Below are 18,995 nucleotides of genomic sequence, written 5' to 3'. Positions count from 1 at the left end.
TGATGATAGAAATCATAAAAAGAAGGAAGGAAAAAAATAAAAGTTCATCACAGCTCAATTAATTGCTCCTGGTTTGGGGTACTTAGGCCACACAAGGCCAGTCTAAGATCACAACGCTGGGCCGAGACCATCCTGCTACGCCAAGCCGAGACCTCCATGCCTGGATTAGACCTTTGCACCGGGACTCGACCTTCATGCCAGGTTACTGGAATACCCATGACGAGACCTCCATGATGAGACGAGACCTCCATGCTGAGACAAGAATACCACTCCAGGCCGAGACTGCACCCCACCCCCAGACAAGACGGCCACACTGGGAGACCACTCCACCAGGCACCAGGTCAGACTGCAATACTGGGCCATTAGAAGCCACCTTGTCACTGGGCCTGGGCCAGGAGAAGACTCCTTCTGCCAAAGTCATTAAAATCCTTGACATTCATATTCCCACCAAGTTTTGTACTGTCTGCAAACTTATAAATATTACACTCCTTCCCCATCCATCCAAATCATTGATATAAGTATATTTAACTGTGATCTCAAACACTAATCCTTGAGCTGCTACACTGGTCACAGCCTGCTAACCTATGAATGATCCATTTATTCCTATTCTTTGCATTCTGCCTGTTAGTCAATCCTCAATCCATTCATATACCCCTAATTATCCCTAATGCCATGTACTTGAATTTTGTTCATTAACTTCCTGTGTGGGTCAATATCAAAAGCCTTCTAAGATTCCACCTGTGGCACATCCACTGATACCCTATTTTGACTCTGCTAGTAACATTCTTAAAAAAAACTCTATCAGATTTTTCAAACATGACTCCCCCTATATAATCCATGTTGACTCTATCCATTCAGACACTTATTTTCTAACTATCCAGTAAACATATCCTTTATAATAGAGTATAATATTTTCCTACTAATGATGTCACACCAATTAGTCTGTGGTTCCTTGTTTTCTCTCTTTCTTTCCTTCCTTTAACAGTGGGACTTAATTTGTAATCTTCTAGACTTTAGGCACATTTGCAGAATTTTAAAAATCAATCACCAGTGCATCTAGTATCTCTGTAGCCATCTGTTTTAATGTTTTAGAGTGAAGGTCTTTGGATCTCAGAAATTTGTCAACATTTTTTCGTAAAATAAAGAATGATTTGTTCCTTCTTTCTCTTACAGATACTTAAACCTCAGTGAAGTCTCTCCCATTTCTCCATGCTAAAGCTTCTTGTTGCTAACATTGGCTTCTTTTTGTTGATTAACTGTATTTTCAGTAGATGCAACTTTTTCAAACAATGTCTCTCCCCAAGACCCTTAAAACATACTGCTCACTCGGCTCACTACTCCTTAACATGGGATCCCAACAGACCTTTGCTTCTGGAAATTTCTTCCCACTGTGACGATGCTGCTCCGTTAACAAGGTTATGCTGTCCTTGACTTTTTCTCGAGAGGTTGTAAAAGCTGCAATTCCGAAAAGTCTAGGTTTGAAGGGTTTTAGAGCCAGTTTGATTATAGCTAACAGATATTGCCTCAGGAAAAAAGCTTTCAAGTTGAAAAAAAAAGCACTTGTACAATGAAATGGGGGCGGCCAATTCTCCCAGCTCAGCTTTTCTTTGGTTTGGCTTGGTTTTAGCAGTCTGGGTGTTCACTAAAAGCAGTCAGTCAGTTTGAGGCTGTTGAGCCAACAAACAGCTACATGGAAGAAGGTGTTCCATGCTGAATCTCTCTGCCATCTCTCTCTCCTGTAATACCTGGTGTTTGAGATAATCTTTTTTTCCAAGGGGTGTTTATGAGGATTGTTGCAAGTATTGGAACAGCATCATTAAGTTGGGATGGTCTGTTGGGTTTCGGATAGGTTACGTTTTTCTGTATTCTGTTCCCCTTTATTTGTGTTTCATTCAGTAATCTTGTGTTTTGTTTAAAACTAAGTGGTTTGACCAGCTGCATCACTCCTGGAATATCTGCTAACACCTGTTTAACAAAAACTAGCAAAGTTAGGGTCTGGGCTACTTTCTTGAAATATTTTGAGGGGGTCTGGCCTGGTCCATAACATTACCAATTTCCAAACATCTTTAGACTTCTCCACAGCCCGGTTGCTTGGAGACTGTTAATAGCAGTGTCTCTGCTGTTAGGGACCTGTTATCTTTGCATGAGTCCACTTCTGGTGTAATTCTCCCTCTTTCTTTGATTGTTGTAATACACAAACCAGTGACCACCTTGAAAAAAAAATCTCTCCAACTCTTGCTTTGATTTAATGTTCAGAACAATGTTTGGACATCTTTATAAACAAAAAGTACCAAATCATTACAGAATTGGAGGCCAAAAATCAATCTTTCCTCTGCTTTTGAACCCAAGTTCTCAATATAATAATACACTGTGTCTACTCCTGGAGCAACCTTTTCCATTACTTTTGCCTCTCATTTAAAATTGATTATAGGATCCCGAAATCATTAAAAATTACATTGATAGAGTGTCTACCGTGACCTCTGGTAGTCCAAAGCATGTTAGGGCCGGGGATTTAATTTTGAAGTGTAAACTTTGAGATAAAGCAGAAAGAGTGGTAGCCAGTTAATGTACTGCAAGATTTCACAACCAGTAATGTGATAATTACCTGTTATAAAGTTGAATGATGTTTATAGCTGCTGGCTGGAATTGCAGGGAAAAAGTTTCATCCTCCTCTTTGAAAAATAAAAACTGCACTAGGCCATTCAGCCCCTCAAACCAATTCCATCATTCCATGTGGGATCAGTGTGAGCCTCATCTCTAGCCAATTATCATTTATTGAGGTTGGTTCATAGAAACTGTTTAATCTCGGATTTAGAAATACCAATTGATCCAGCATCAATTAACTGTCTGCAAAAGAGAATTCCTTGGTCTTTCACACACAAAAGGTTTAGTTTTGTTTGAAACAGGAAAGGGTTCAGAAAAGATTCACAACCATGTTGCCAGGGTTGGAGGGTTTGAGCTATAGGGATAGGCTGGAGCTGTTTTCCTTGGAGCATCGAAGGCTGAGGAGTGACTTTATAGAGGTTCATAAAATTATGAGGGGCATGGATAGGATAAAGAGATAAGGCTATTTTCCTGGGGTAGGGGAGTCTAGAACGAGAGGGCGTAGGCTTAGGGTGAGAGGGGAAAAGTTTAAAAGGGATCTGAAGGGCAATTTTTTCATGCAGAGGATGGTGCGTGTCTGAAATGAGCTGCCAGAAGAAGTGGTGGAGGCTGGTACAATTACAACATTTAATAGGCATCTGGATGTGTATATGAATAGGAATGGTTTAGAGGGATATGGTTGAAAATGTGTTGCTGGTTAAAGCACAGCAGGTTAGGCAGCATCCAAGGAATAGGAAATTCGATGTTTCGGGCATAAGCCCTTCATCAGGAATGAGGAGAGTGTGCCAAGCAGGCTAAGATAAAGGGTAGGGAGGAGGGACTTGGGGGAGGGGCGATGGAGATGTGATAGGTGGAAGGAGGTCATGGTGAGGGTGATAGGCCGGAGTGGGGTGGGGGCGGAGAGGTCAGGAAGAAGATTGCAGGTTAGGAGGGCGGTGCTGAGTTGAGGGAACCGACTGAGACAAGGTGGGGGGAGGGGAAATGAGGAAATGTTTCCTCATTTCCCCTCCCCCCACCTTGTATCAGTCGGTTCCCTCAACTCAGCACCGCCCTCCTAACCTGCAATCTTCTTCCTGACCTCTCCGCCCCCACCCCACTCCGGCCAATCACCCTCACCTTGACCTCCTTCCACCTATCACATCTCCATCGCCCCTCCCCCAAGTCCCTCCTCCCTACCTTTTATCTTAGCCTGCTTGGCACACTTTCCTCATTCCTGATGAAGGGCTTATGCCCGAAACGTCGAATTTCCTATTCCTTGGATGCTGCCTAACCTGCTGTGCTTTAACCAGCAACACATTTTCAACTGTGATCTCCAGCATCTGCAGACCTCATTTTTTACACTTAGAGGGATATGGGTCAAGTGCTGGCAAATGGGACTAGATTAGATTCGGATATCTGGTCAGCATGGATGAGTTGGACCAAAGGCTCTGTTTCCATGCTATACATCTTTATGCCTATGACTCTATGACTCTCCTGCTTCTCAACAGAAGCAGTGAGCTGAATTTAGGGTATCTTTGTCAGAGAAAAGCAGAATGGCAGTGTGGAGTGCGTGTTTGGGCAGACTTACGCAGCAGTGCCCACATCCAGTTCCTGGCTTTGGAAAAACCTTCAGCAATTTGGTAGGAATGGGACTGGATTCCTGGCAGAGGAATCCCACATGCTGGTAATGTGATACCAACTAAGCTCTGAAATGAGCCACCTAATACTAAATATTCCTGAATGTAGCGATGATTTAGCAGATGGCTAGTGATGTGATTTTGCCTCCAGACAGGTGATTTACCTGATGAGGCAATGCTTAGATTATTCCGATAAAATAAAGAATGAAACTGGATAATGTGGTATTGAAGAATGCAACAGACATTTAGTGCAGCTCACTATTATACACTAACATTAGATTACAGCTGGGCAGCATTGAGCAGCATCCAGTAACATGTCATTGCATAAGTGATCCTGGAATAAGATGGAGTATGAGACCATTATACTCTCAGATCACATGCCATGATAGAGTGAAGATGTCATGAGCATCTTTCTGAAAGGATTATTGACTGGGAGACATAATACAACATCTCAGCCAAGCATGTGTCTCCTATGGCTCATGCAGGCTGCCCAACTCACCCTGTCAGATTTGCCTGAATCCTTGTACTTATCGATGGGTGTCCAGCGCCCAGCCTAGGGACTGGAAGATGGGAAGAGATCCAGTGAAAACCATCCCCATTGCATTTGACCTTTCCCCACCACCGTTCCTGCAATGACCACATTCAGCTCCACTCACTTCATTTTCAGAGATCCACCTTTCATCCTCTCGGTAGACCTCAGAGAATGTCCATCCTTTGGGAGCTTTAATTGCATGGATGACAGTAACCAGTTAATTGTCTGAGTTAGTTGGGCCTCCTGCACAGAAACAGTATGTTCCCGATGTTCCCATTCATTCTGTAACCACATATAGGGAGGAAGGGGGTAGTGGTGTGCATTGTGGGAACTAAACTCTGCCCAGTGTCTCTCTGTCTGGCCTAACAAATCCTCTTAATGTCTTATAAAGGCAAAATGCTGTGGAATTATTCAGTTCTCATTATATTGGTGATATCAGTTCTGCAGAAGAGTCTTGTTGGACTCAAACACAGATGCTGTCAAAACCTGCTGAGTTTCTCTGTAATTCTGTTTGTTTTCTCTTAATAACTTGACATCTTAAATCCATTTGTCCCATAATATTTTAAATTCTGCAGAGCACAATTCTAGTTTGTGTAACAAAAATGGAAATTGCTTGAAAAACTCAGCAGGTCTAGCAACATCTGTCAGCATTTTGGATCCACTGACCTTTCTTTGGAATTCTTCTTCCTTGTTCTGAAGGGTCATTGGACCTGAAACATTGACTCTGCGTTGTCTCCACAGTTGCTGCCAGGCCTGCTGGGTTTTTCCAACAAAGTCTGGCTTTGTTTCAGGTTTCCATCATCTGCAGTTCTTTATTTTCTTGTGTAATTTCTACTCATAATTTAACTCTGGGGTCCAGGGATCCTTCTCGTAAATCTACACCGTATTATCTCCAAAGGTTTGTTCATCTTTAATAAGATGTGGGGCTCAGTACTCCAGATGTGGTTTAAACACGGTTTTGCATAGCTGTACTAGCTTTAAACATATATTCTATTCCTGTAGAAATCAAGGAGAGTATTTTCATTAGGCTTTGTAATTGTTTCCTATAGTTGTTCACAACATTTTAATGATCTGCGTACATGAACATTTAAATCCCTTTGGCCATCTGCTGCTTTAAGATTGGCGTTTAAATCATGCAATAGTCTGTTCTGAAGTCATTGAACTTCCAAGGCGAGACATTTCATAACGCCAAGAGCTAACCAACTGTATTCAAATAGGCCTGATTTCAGAAACCGGTACAGGGACATTAAGCTAGCAAATGAACTTATTCCTGATGAAGGGCTTTTACCCGAAACGTCGATTTTCCTGCTCCTCGGATGCTGCCTGACCTGCTATGCTTTTCTAGCATTACGCTAATCTTGACTCTGATCTCCAGCATCTGCAGGACTCACTTTTGCCTAGCAAATGAATTGCTTCAACATACTTCCCATGACTTAGTCATGAAGGTCACCAGAAATAAATGACATTTTAATAAACGTGTATTTTCTATCAACTGGCAGATTTGAAAGACCTCAGGTGGATCTAAATAGACAGATGCCACATGAGGTCCATTTTCACAGATAAAAGAGGATAACCACAACTCTGAAGAAAATAATGCATATATTGAACATGAGTAATCATTTTGAAGCAACTCCTAAATCTATTTGATGTTTCATTGTTAAGTTTAGAGCTACGAACAGTCGTAACTCTGCTGTTTAATTTCTCTAGGGAGCGCAAGTCACAATGTGTTTATTCTTTCTGCAGCAGATGTTCACTAAGAGAAAATCTGGTATGTCTCAGTGCTCAGAAATAGCACTCAGTGAAAAAGCTGTATGGCCGCACAACATATTTGAACTGACAAATATGTATGGCAAATTACTTGTGCAACTAAATGCTTTTGACAGGCATTACTTGTGGGTTTTTAAAGTGCTTTTGTGCCCTACAATGTCAAATGTATTTAATATACCTTTGTTAATTTGCAAACTAAGGATGACTAAGAAAATGGAGCTGCTTATTTTATGTTATTAGTCTGGATAATGTGATCTACTTTTAGATGCCTCGTACATGTAGGAAAAGAGCATAAATACTTTTCCCCCATATTGTTTGGAGAAGGATTTATGTAGCAGAAGTAAACTTGACAATAAAAATTATTTTCGGTAAATTAAACTAAGGTACAGAGTTTGGAACCAAAATAATAATCGTTTCATTGTACTACCATCAGAGATACATTGTTCAGAGGGTGAGATGGATGAATTTGGCAGAGAATATGATCATAGAGCATAATGCGGGTCTTACTGGGCTGGGGTTTGGTATGTCTGGGTTGGGGAGTTGTGGGGAGTTGTGGGTGGGAGTGTAACATGATGAAAAAAGGCAAAATGAAGGCAGATGATGTTCTTTCAATGAAATGTAAATCATCACTGAGGGAACAGCTCATCTTTCAGCCTGAGGATGCTCTGGGCATGACTGCAAATGATACAAAGGAATTATTGCAAGGAGAACTGACAGGATGATTGGTGATTTGGAATCTCTTTAAATTGAATCAACAATTTTAGTGGAGAAATTGTTCCATGTTGCATTAGCAGTTCTTTCTCCTTTGGGTCATTATTTTAGGCTTTGAGAACAGAATTTTTGGTTGTTGCTGCAATTATAATTGAAAATATGAGCTTGTTTATCGGTATTCCTTTATTTCAGTGATTTGAACAGAAGGAAGGGCAGTTTTTAATGTAAGCTGTAAACTGACTTTGATAAAAATGGAGCCAAAATGCACAAAACAGGCTTCCCCAATTTCTAGTTTTAGTGTTGTAAATATTTTGTTTCAAAGTCCACATTGAATTAATATTAAGAAAACATGGATGATGGCACATTTTAAGAAAAAAAAAGCACTATTGCTTTTTATTGGAATATTTTGTTATTTCTAAAATCTACAATGCCTTTTAGTTTTGGGGAACAATTTTATTTATTTATTACTGGGATTCATTCATTGGAATTTCTCTATCATTGTGTCAGATACTATACCCATCACACAGCTTCTGAATGTCACTCACCCACTATTTTCAGAAGTAAAGAACACTTTGTCAATGCTCCATTCTGACTCAACATATCTACATCATGTGTGGTCTATTGCAAAACATATAATTCTAAGTGATGCAGTGGTGATATCACTGGACCACCATCCAGAACATTATCCTGTTGAATTAAAACAGGAAATACTGGAGAAACCCAGAGACCTGTCAACATCCATTTCTTTCTCCACAGATGCTGCCAGATCTGTTGGTTTTCTTCAGCTTTTTCTGCTTTTATTTCAAATTCTAGCATTCGCAATTTTTTGCTTTTATTTCAATGCTTGGGGACAGAAGTTCAAACTGCTCAATAAAAAAGAAAAATCTGTGGAAAAACTATTCAATAAGATCACAGCTGATCTGTTTGTGTTTCCAATTCCACATTCTTATCTAAACCTCACAAGCTTGGATTTTCTAGCCTGACAAGAATCTATATACTTCTGCCTTGAAGGTGTTCAATGACACTGCCTCCACCAATTACGGAGACAGAATTTTCATGTCACGACTCTCAGAGAAAAGATTTCCACTCAACTCTGTCCTAAAAGTGTAACCTCTAATCGTAAAAGTGTCTCCTAGTTCTGGATTCATCCACAAGCCTGACAATATCCTTTCCATATTCACATTGTGAAGACCATTCAAGATTTTATAAAATTCAATTAAATCATCCCTCGCTCTTCTAAATTCCAGTGAAAATAAGCCCAGCCTGTCCAATCTGTCCTGATAGGATAACCCCACCCATTTCTGGTATCAATCGAGTAAACCTCCTCCGAATCTCCTCCAATGCATTTACATCCTTACAAAAAAAAGGACAAACCATGCACAGTATTCACACATGATCTCACAGACGCCCTGCATAACTGAAGCAGAGGATCATTATTTTCATGTTCAATTTTTCTCGTTAAAGGATACATTCCATTTGTTTTTTTTTTAATCACTTGCTGTCTCTGCATACTAATGTTTAGTGACTTGCGCACTAGGACACCTGGAATCCTCTACACTTCAGAATTCTACAGTCATTTATTGTATAAACAGTGGTCTGTTTTTTCGTTCTTCCTGTCAAAATGAATAATTTAATATTTTTTCACATTGTACTCGAAGTGCCAGATTTTTCCCCACTCACTTAACCAATCTATTTTAGTCTCCATCTTTGTTATGTCAACTTCACAAAATACTGTGCCACCTATCCTGCTAATTTAGCCACTATTATCTTCAATCCCCTTATCTAAGTCACTGATATGAATGATAAAACAGTGAGGGCCCAGTATAGACCAGTGCAGGATACCACTCATCACACCTTGCCAATCTGAAAAAGACCTATTCATGCATACTCTGTTTTCTGCCAACCAGCCAATCTTCATTCTATGCTAGTATGCTGCTCTCTATACCATGAGCTCTAACTTTGTGCAATAACTTTTTATATGAATTCCTATCAAGTGCTTTCTGGAAATAAGGCATGGTCCATCAGTAGGCTCCTCTTCATCTACAACACAATGAAGAATTATTACTTACAACTTTTCAGCTCTCTCTCTTGCTTTCCTTCTTTAAAATAGTCCCTTAAAAACAATCTACCTCTTTGACAACAATTTTAATCATATCCCCAAGTATTTCCTAATGTTACTTGGAATTATATTTTGTTTGAGTGCATCTCTGTGAACCACTTTAGCACGTTTTATCACTTGAAGCGTAGTATAACCATAGAATTGGTGTTGTTGCAATCATAGTCGTGAATCATTTATGGAACAAATCAGGAAGAGATTGAAAATAAGAGATGAGTAAAAGAACTGCTTCAATATCAACTTTAATGAAACACACACCAATTGAATAAAACACATAGAAAAGCAATTTTCTAATTAACACAAAACTTAAGGATTTTGTACTGTTTTCATTGTGGAAACAGGAATAGCACAGATTAAGTGATTTTGTTGTCAAGTGTTGACTCCATGCATGACTACAGTAATAACCTTGGTTTCTAATTTTTTTTGTTGCAGGGATATCAAGCCTGACAATATCCTTCTTGATGAACATGGTAAGTTGATAAATCTTCTTTATCCTGAGGCTGAACTTTGTGGAGGTAACAGAGGATCCTGGCGGCAGTTGTGTGAGATGGGAGCAGGGTTTGGGTTGCTGCAGGGTGTTGTTGTGGAGGCAATTGACTCTGCCTCAGTTAGCAGCAGAATCTGAGGCTGTTTCTTGCTGGCAACAGCCAATTAAGTTCCATTAAGGGTTACACATCCCACTCAGGCACTGGAGTATCATCCATGATTTATGTCAAGCCATGCAGTTGAGCATCACAGTGGCTCAATGGTTAGCACTGTTGCCTCGCTGCACCAGGGACCCAGGTTTGATTCCAGCCTTAGGTGACCATCTGTGTGGAGTTTACACATTCTCCCCGTCTCTGTGTGAGTTTCCTTTGGGTGCCCTGGTTTCCTCCCAGTGTCCAAAGATGTGCCATCTAGGTGGATTGGCCATGGTAAATTGCTATAGGGTGCAGGTACAAATGATAGTGTGGAAGGCTGGGTGTGGGTGGAATGCTCTTCAGAGGGTTGATACAGACTTGATGGGCCAAATGGCCCCTTTCTGCACTTTGCAGACTCTATGATTCTAAACAGAATTCAGAGGACTCAATCTGTTCCCCTCAAAATGAGTTTGAGACAGAGGTAACACTTGAAGTGTTTGTCAAAAACAGCAAATGCAAAGTGTGAATGATGTTTTTCACACAGTGAGTATTCAAGGTATGGAATGCACTGCCTGGAAATGTGGTTGAGGCATTCCAGATAGAAAAACATGATTATTTACAGAACAGCAACACGAAGGTGGGGCTTGAATCAAGAGATAGGGACACCATCATTACGTGACAAGATCCCATCATTTAAATATATCATTGATATGACAATTAGATTTACATCTGAACAAATCATGTCCAGTGCTTGTATTTGAACTGAATGGCTTGGTTCTTCCCTCAAGCCAGTTGTTAGGGGATCACTGGATTGTATTAAATTAAACTGTGATAAAATCTTTGTGTATTGAACTCGTGATGTACTTAGGCAAAATCTAAGACAACACCAAGTTAAATTGACAGCAGGATGTTTTAAGTTTCGGTACAGCACAGTTCAGCAAACAGTATTTTGGAAAATACCTTTATATCTTATAATCAAGTAGAATTAAAAAGTTGGAGGCAGCAAGAAAGAGATTTATTAGACGGGCTAAGGTAGAATCTGATGTTTGGGTGCTTGCTGTGAAAGATTGGAAATGAATACCCGTAATCAAAATGCAGGAATCTCTAGTAATGCATAGGTCATCTCACAAAGAGAATTACTGTAACATTAGGGTTTGTTCCAATGTTGTATTTTGCGAACTGTAAACATTTTTAAAAAAAAGTTTAGCATGAGAGGCCTAAAATATTGGCAATGTAAAAATGCACTTCAAAATGTTTTATAATAGAAATTTCTGATCAGTTACAAATGCCCTTTTTGGTGGAGACTTATGTTTTGTCTAACATAAGAAGACTGAGATAAAGAGAGGAATAAGTGTATGGCTTCATGTATAATTGAAGCAAAAATATGTCTTTTAATAAAATAAAACTGGGAATGTATCCTTAATAGCAAATGAAAATGAATAACCTAAATTACATGATTGCTAAATGGAAATGCTGTTTTAAAATAGAATATTAAATAACCAGTCCAAGCTGGACTAGTTTATCTGTAAGCTGATGGAATTCAATAAGTGACACTGGGTCGATTGTTGGAAAGATATCAGAAGCAGCTCATGAGGTGAGGCACTGATGCACTGCCTCACTGAGAATTGAAAATATGTGTGGGTAAGCAGGATTTAGCAGCAGCAGGTCAAAGTCTACCTGAGCACGGTGGACCCAAGCAGAGGGGACTCCAGACCCACATGTGAATCCAGACCCACAGCAGTGTGGTTGGCTGTTAACTGCCTGGGGATGGGCAATAAATGCTGGCTTAGCCAGTGACACCTTCATCCCATAAATGAATAATTAAAGAAAAGTGCTCCACATTGTTCTAGTTTGATAACATAAGAAGGGCATAGATTTAGTAAGTAAAATAGAGAGAGGATGATGGTTTGACGAGGAGCCCAAGAAGAGAAACTGACTTTGAAAAGTGATTGATAGCTTTCTCTCTTATCTTTTGGAATCCCAATTGCATTCTTCCTTGACCTGATTTTCTATGAAAAGTGAAAGGCAGGTATGGATAAGAAAATAAAACACATTTGTATTTATGCAAAATGCCAACTGTGAAGGTATCACATTGGGTAGTTAAATATCTATAGCTATAGCTCACCTGTCAGAGAGGTTACTGGTCATCAGTGAAAGATAGTATTGACATTTAGGAAATAGGCAGATGCAGTCCTACTGAGGAAAACAGCATTTGGAATAACTCAGTGAATACAGTTCATTAAAGGATCAAGTTGCAGTTGGGTAGAGTAGCCATAGGCATAACATTTTATGTAGAGTATTGTGAAAAGGAAATGTTGCTTCTTATTTGTCATTCAGCAGACTTATAGCTTTCAAATAGAATGATAATTAACTATACCTTGAAAAGACAATGTATTTATTATTTGTTCACAGAAAGAAAAGGGTAAATCACAAATGAGCTGTGAAATAAGACACTCAGATAAATTATATGTACAGTCTGTGTTAAAAAGATAGTGCGTACATAACCTATATTTTCAGCATTGCATCCAATTGTTAATACTATCAAAAACATACAGTATAATAATGGCAATTCAATGATGCAACTGAAGAATTAACATTCTAAGATGACATTTTAATATGGCAAGTACAAACATAGTGCTAACTTACATGATGTTTGAGAAAGTAGAGCCAAAACATACATTTAATTGACACAATAATTTGTCATTAAAGACTGTTGCTGACATTCGTACTGCAAGTTCAGGCTTGTTATGTAAAATTGAGAGTGGTTACGCTTATGTACGAGGCAGGTGTGGACAAATAACACAATTAACACCAATTGCAGGGGGCCTGGTTAGCTCAGCAAGACAGTTAGTTCGTGGTTTGATCAGATTCTAGCGAGGCCAGACTTGGAGACTGCCTCTTCCTCCCCCTGCCCCATTGTAAAATCGCTATGTCATGGCAACCCTCAAATAATCGAGGATGTTACTTGCAGAGAAGAACACAAATTGTAAATGCATTCTGATGATGGAGTTTTTAGTTAAATGCTAGTTCCTTGACTTATTTTTAATCAGTCAAAGTAAACAAATAAAAAAAGAGGCCTGATCTCATAGATACAGTCCAGTGAAGGCTGAATTGTAGAATGGCAATGAAAGCACTGAAGTGTCAATGAGCAGCATTATATGATTGGGAAATTACTAAAGGCTAATAATTGTATATAGCTCATTTGCAGGTGCAGCGATTGCAATGTATAATGACGCTGTTTCCAATCTAAGTCATTACTTGTAAAATTTTCTGCTGCCTTTTCATTCCCATGATTGTGACATATAGCCCAATGCTAAACACATTGTGGTGACTGGTGGCAGAGAGCAAAGGTCAAAGACCAAAGCAGTGTGACCTTCTTAAAGAGGAGGCGCTTTCTGGCTGTAGCAGCCTCTGGATCTGTTTCTGCTTGTGCTTTTTCACAAGGAAGATGAATGATGATTAAACAAGCCAGAGAGAAGACTTCCAGATTCTCCTGCTGCAGTGCTAGAGACCCTCATTCCGAAGGTGGCCAGAGGAGAAAAGATGTGTATCTGCAGAGGGCCAGACACCCTCCAGATGTACATGTCAAAGGGAATGGCAGCAAATGGTGACAGAGGTCAATATCAGGGTTTGGCACCGAGGGGAGAGCTGCACTGCAGCAAAAATGGTTCTATAAGTGAAGCTTTCATCATCAAACTCACATACTACTCAATGTATCCCCATCACATGTCCATAGCAATCTCTAACAATCAAGATTCATATCTAATGTTCTTCTCTGCCTCACATTATTCCAAATCTCATATCCATATCTTGCAGTTTCCACAAACTGCCAACAATTCAGCTGTGATATGCCATTATTACCAATGTTTCAACACATGAACCGATATGTTTCCTGCTGTCTTACTGTGCAAGTTAACATGTAACATGAAGGAGCCTCAAAGAACTTGTGAGGGGCTCAGGGGTGAGGCCTTGGGAGGAAAAGGCAGTGTGGGTCAGATATGAATGGCATGAGAGCTCAGTGATTAGCACTGCTGCCTCACAGCGCCAGAGACCTGCATTCAATTCCACTCTTAGTTGACTGTCTGTGTGGAGTTTGCACATTCTCCCCATGCTTGTGTGGATTTCCTCCTGGTGCTCTGACTTCCTCCCACAGTCCAATGACATGCAGCTTAGATGGATTGGCCATGCTAAATTGCCAATAGCATCCCAGGATGGGCAGGCTGGGTGAGTTTACCAGGGAAAAGCAGGGTTATAGAGTTAGGGTAGGGTGGTGGGTTGGGTGGGATGCTCTTGGGAGGGGCAGTGTGGACTCATGGGCCGAATGGCCTGTTTCCACACAGTAGGAATTCTATGAGAGATATATGGCTGCATCCCCGAAACCCATTATGGGGGATGGTGCCAGGCATTAGAGGCAACCAGAGAGGTTATTGCAACCAGCATCACTGAAGTCATCCTGAATAATGATGTTCATTGAATCAGATAGCAGCTCAAGGACTGGTGATGGTCTGAACTTTAGAGGCTACCATAAAGGTGAGATTGGAATGCTGAGTCACTGGGCAAGAGTGAACTGCAGCAAAGCTAGCAGTGAACATGTAAATCAACGTCCCAAAGATCAAGGCTTCACACAAGTTCCACTGCAGGACTCAGATGAGGACAGCATTCAAAGAAAAGGCTGATGGATTTGAGCACAGAAGCACTTGATGCATTGTTGTCAAGGAGCATGGAGTGGTCTAGCTGCAAGTTAACATGAGACACTGCTCAGGGCTTAATTGTTGGCCAGGTCCATTAGAGTGCCTAGCCCATCATAATGTAGCATCTGATGGCAGGTGCCGCTGTCTCCATTGCAATACAATTAACAACAGCTGAGTTTTGCAATGGACTCCCAGACTGGTGTCATGAAATCAATAGTTATTGCTGTTTTGTACCATGCAGACTCAGACTGCTGCCCTCGTGCTGCAGATGGCAATGCTCACAGGATGTCTATAGGCTCTCACATGACTTCCTCTTGCTGAGCTCCTGTCCCAGGATAGTGGCAGTAGTTTCACAGTATAGCAGGCTTGAGGAGCTGAATGGTCTATTTCTGCTGCTTGTTCCTATGATTCTAGAAGGATTTATGACTTGAGAGCAGATTTATCTGCTCAGACACCTTCAAAAGCCACTCAACCTCTCACACACATCCAGCCCAACCCACTGCTGGGTCAAATGAGTTGAGTGAAGTCTTCCAGGAGAGTCCACTGAATCCTCAGCAGAAAAAGAAAGTCAAAACCACCTCACCTGTAAGGCCCAGGCTGATGCTTTTAAATAGCATCAATGGGTGTCCCTTATGCAGCCAAATGATGTCATGATCTGCTATGTATCTGTGCTCCCTATGCTTGCACAGCATTCCTGTGCTATTGCCCACTCCAGATCTGGTGTACAGGGCAAACTGTGCTGGGTGTCAACAAAAGTCAGCCTCCTTCACTTTTATTATCTTCGGGCACTGCAGAGCTAAATGTTGCAACTTTACTCGTAATTATCCCTCTGAAGATTGAAAGAAATTAAGTTTCTTCCTAACTTTGTGCTTCAGTTTACACTACTGAAGTAAGGGTTAATAATTTAATTCCACAAATATCGTACAATGTAGGCTAAGGAACAATAGGATAAAAATACAGTATGCATCAATAATGAGCACATTGTACCATTTGTATGCAGTTCCTTTGGTGATGCTTTACCCAATATCTTACCATTTTCAATGTAAGCTGGTCTATAAACTTGATTTTTAAAAAATGTACAAAGGGTTCTGCTATAGATCCATTTGTAAATTCATTACTAATATCAGATCATGCCATTTCAATAAAATTAATTTTGTTGAAAAGTGAAATTTGTACTGTATTTTTATGTAAAACTAGCAACTGATGGAAATTTAATCTGGTATTAGAAAGAAAAAATACCAGTGAGAAATCTGATTAGTTTTAATATATAGAATTTCAAACATATATAAATATAATTTGCAATATCAGCCTTTAAGTTAAATACAACACCCTTGGTTGACGTTTAGATCCTCTGTTGGCAATATTCCAACTGTAGGTAGATGTTTGTTTGGATAGATCTTCAGTAGAATATAGTTAGAAGAAGTGTAATCCAGTCAAGTGTAGACGACCCTTCCATTGACGGCATTGCTGAGTGATTTAGACAGAATGACAGCCAGGTGGATTTTATTGAGTTCATCTTTTTTGAAGTCTGCAATTTCTAGTTAGGGATAAGAGAGGCCATTAGGAAAACTAGAACCACATCTCTGATCAATTTTGCAGTGATATGTCTGTTTAGTGATGTTAAAGTTGTGTTCTTACTTTCACTGTGTTCTTACACATTTTTACCAAAGTAATCCAGAGCAGATACTAATCCTTTTTTTTTGGGCAGTTTGGAGATTGTATTGCAAACAATAAACTAAGTTGTGCAAGACTGTAATTTATTATTCATTTTTTCACAAACTGAGAGATCAGTCTGTGCTAGAAACAATTTCATCTGTAAACACATGATGGGACCTTTTATGTTTCACAAGCTGTGGTCAAACATGCATACTCTGAAGTGAACTGATTGAGAGTTCAAGATTGGGTCGATGCTTGGTTCAGAATGTCAAAAGGCTTGTACAACCTGAGTTTAAAATTGAATATTTGGTTCTCGTGACCGGGCTAACTTCAACATTTTGAATCAAAAGTCAACTGGGAGAGACACCCCAAAACCTTTTACTACCATCGTCACTCTCATAGTGATGCAAAAGTAGAATTTCAATGATCGTGAGGTCATTGTGGCACATTTTAGATCATTTTATACCATCATACAAACTAATGGAAAGCTTCATTATTTAGAAGTAAATACCAAAACTTCATGCGTACTTGTAAACAGTGAATACCTGAGAGATATTGCTGTGAGTGGGATGAAGAAAGTGATTCCATTTACACCAGCAATAATGAAACCTTTTGCATTTTAAAACCTTTGCAGTTTTGTTAGCTAAGCTTCTAAGTAAATTTAGTCTGTCATAGCAAACCATTATTTTCCTTTTTTAAGATAGTAAGCTATATTTTTCTACCCTTCAAAAATAACCTTGGGTGGATTTTTCATCATTTATATAAATGATTTAGATGTGAACATAGGAGGAATGGTTAGTAAGTTTACAGATGACACCAAAATTGGTGGTATAGTAGACAGTGGAGAAGGTTACCTCATAGCACAACGGGATCTTGATCAGATAGGCCAGTGGGCCGAGAAGTGGTAGATGGAGTTTAATTCAGATAAATGTGATGTGCTGCATTTTGGAAAAATAAATCAGAGCAGGACTTATACACTTAACAGTAAGGTCTCGGGGAGTGTTGCTGAACAAAGAGACCTTAGAGTCCAGGTTCATAGTTCCTTGAAAGTAGAGTCACAGGATAGTGAAGAAGGTGTTTGGTATGCTTTCCTTTATTGGTCAGTGTATTGATTATGAGAGTTGGGAGGTCATGTTAGAGCTGCACAGGTTAATGATTAGGCCCTTTTGGAATACTGCGTGCAATTCTGGTCTTCTTGCTATAGGAAGGATATTGTTAAACTTGAAATGGTTCAGAAAAACAATTTGCAGGAATGTTGCCAGGATTGAAGGATCTGAGCTAATGGGAGAGGCTGAATAGGCTGGGGCTATTTTCGCTAGTGTCGGATGCTGAGATATAACCTTATAGCGGTTTATAAAATTAGGAGAGCCATAGATAGGGTAAATAGCCAAGGTCTTTATCCTAGGGTTGGGAAGTCCAAAACTAGAGGTCACAGGTTTAAGGTGAGAGGGGCAAGATATAAAAGGGACCAAAGGGGCAAACTTTTCATGCAGAGGGTAGAACGTGTATGGAATGAGCTGCCAGAGGAAGTGGTGGAGGCTGGTACAATTACAACATTTAAAAGGCATCTGGATGGTATATGAAAAGGAAGGGTTTAGAGGGATATGGGTCAAATGCTGGCAAGTGGGACTAGATTAATTTAGGATAACTGTTCAGCATGGATGAGTTGGCCCAAAGGGGCTGGTTCCATGCTGTAAAGCTTTATGACTCTATGTCTATCTAAATACAGCAGGGCTTCCAACAACAACATTCATTTGTATAGCATCTTGAATGTAAAAACACGTCTCAAGGTTGCTTTGCAGTAGTGTTACAAAGCAAAATCGACACCATGCCACATAAGGACAGATGACTAAAAAGGTAGGCTATGAGGTTGCTTTCCAGTGGCACACCACAGGGATCAGTGTTGGGTCCCTGTACTGTTTGTGACATGTATAAATGATATCGAAGAAAATATGGGGTGTCCGGTGTTGCTGATGAGTTTGTGTATGACACAGGTAGTTGACAATGAGAAAGAAGGTCTTAGGTTGCAGGAGGATATTAAACAGATTGGTCAGATCAGTGGCAGGTGTAATTTTGCCCTAATATGTGTGAGGTGATGCACTTTGGTTGAAGTAACAAGACAACGGAGTACTCAATGAATAACAGGACACTAGGAAGCTCAGAGGAACAGAGGGATCTTGGGAGGTTATCCACAGATCCTCAAAGGTGGCAGAACAGATTGATAGGATAGTTAAGAGAGACTTGCATTTATCAGTCGTGGCATGGATTTCAAGAGCAGAGTGGTTATGTTGGAGCTGTACAGGAATTTGATTAGGCCCCAACTGGAGTACTATGTGCAGTTCTGGTCACCACCCTATAGGGAGGATGTAAAGCAAAGAATTGCAGATGCTGGAAATCTGAAAAAAAACAGAAACTCAGCAGGACTGGCAGCATCGATAGAAGGAGGTGATCCCTTTAGAGGAGGTGCAGAGGAGATTCACCAAGGTATTGCCTGGGATGGAGCATTTTAGCTCCGAAGGGAGGCTGGATAAGATCAGGTTGTTTATGTTAGAGCAGAAAAGGGTAAGGGGAGCCTGTTAGAAGTATATAAGGTGATATGGGCATGGACAGGACAGATAAAAAGCAGCTGTTCACTTTAATTGAGGGGTCAATAACAAGGGGAGATGATTTTATGGTAAAAGG

At 40.1% G+C, this 18,995-nt stretch overlaps 1 protein-coding gene across 1 annotated transcript in view; it reads left to right on the top strand.

The window, feature by feature from the left end:
- Positions 1–18,995, top strand: part of LOC132833359 (serine/threonine-protein kinase 32B-like) — a 196,396-nt gene that overhangs the window by 89,888 nt on the left and 87,513 nt on the right. Inside the window, exon 3 of the mRNA XM_060851571.1 lies at positions 9,779–9,816. Coding sequence (XP_060707554.1) covers positions 9,779–9,816 — 38 coding nt within the window. The remainder of the gene's footprint in view (positions 1–9,778; positions 9,817–18,995) is intronic.

This window comes from Hemiscyllium ocellatum, chromosome 36 (assembly GCF_020745735.1).
Source record: "Hemiscyllium ocellatum isolate sHemOce1 chromosome 36, sHemOce1.pat.X.cur, whole genome shotgun sequence".
Taxonomy (NCBI): Eukaryota; Metazoa; Chordata; class Chondrichthyes; order Orectolobiformes; family Hemiscylliidae; genus Hemiscyllium; species Hemiscyllium ocellatum.
Note: the sequence above shows the minus strand (reverse complement) of the source record. Positions and strands in the feature narration are given on the sequence as shown.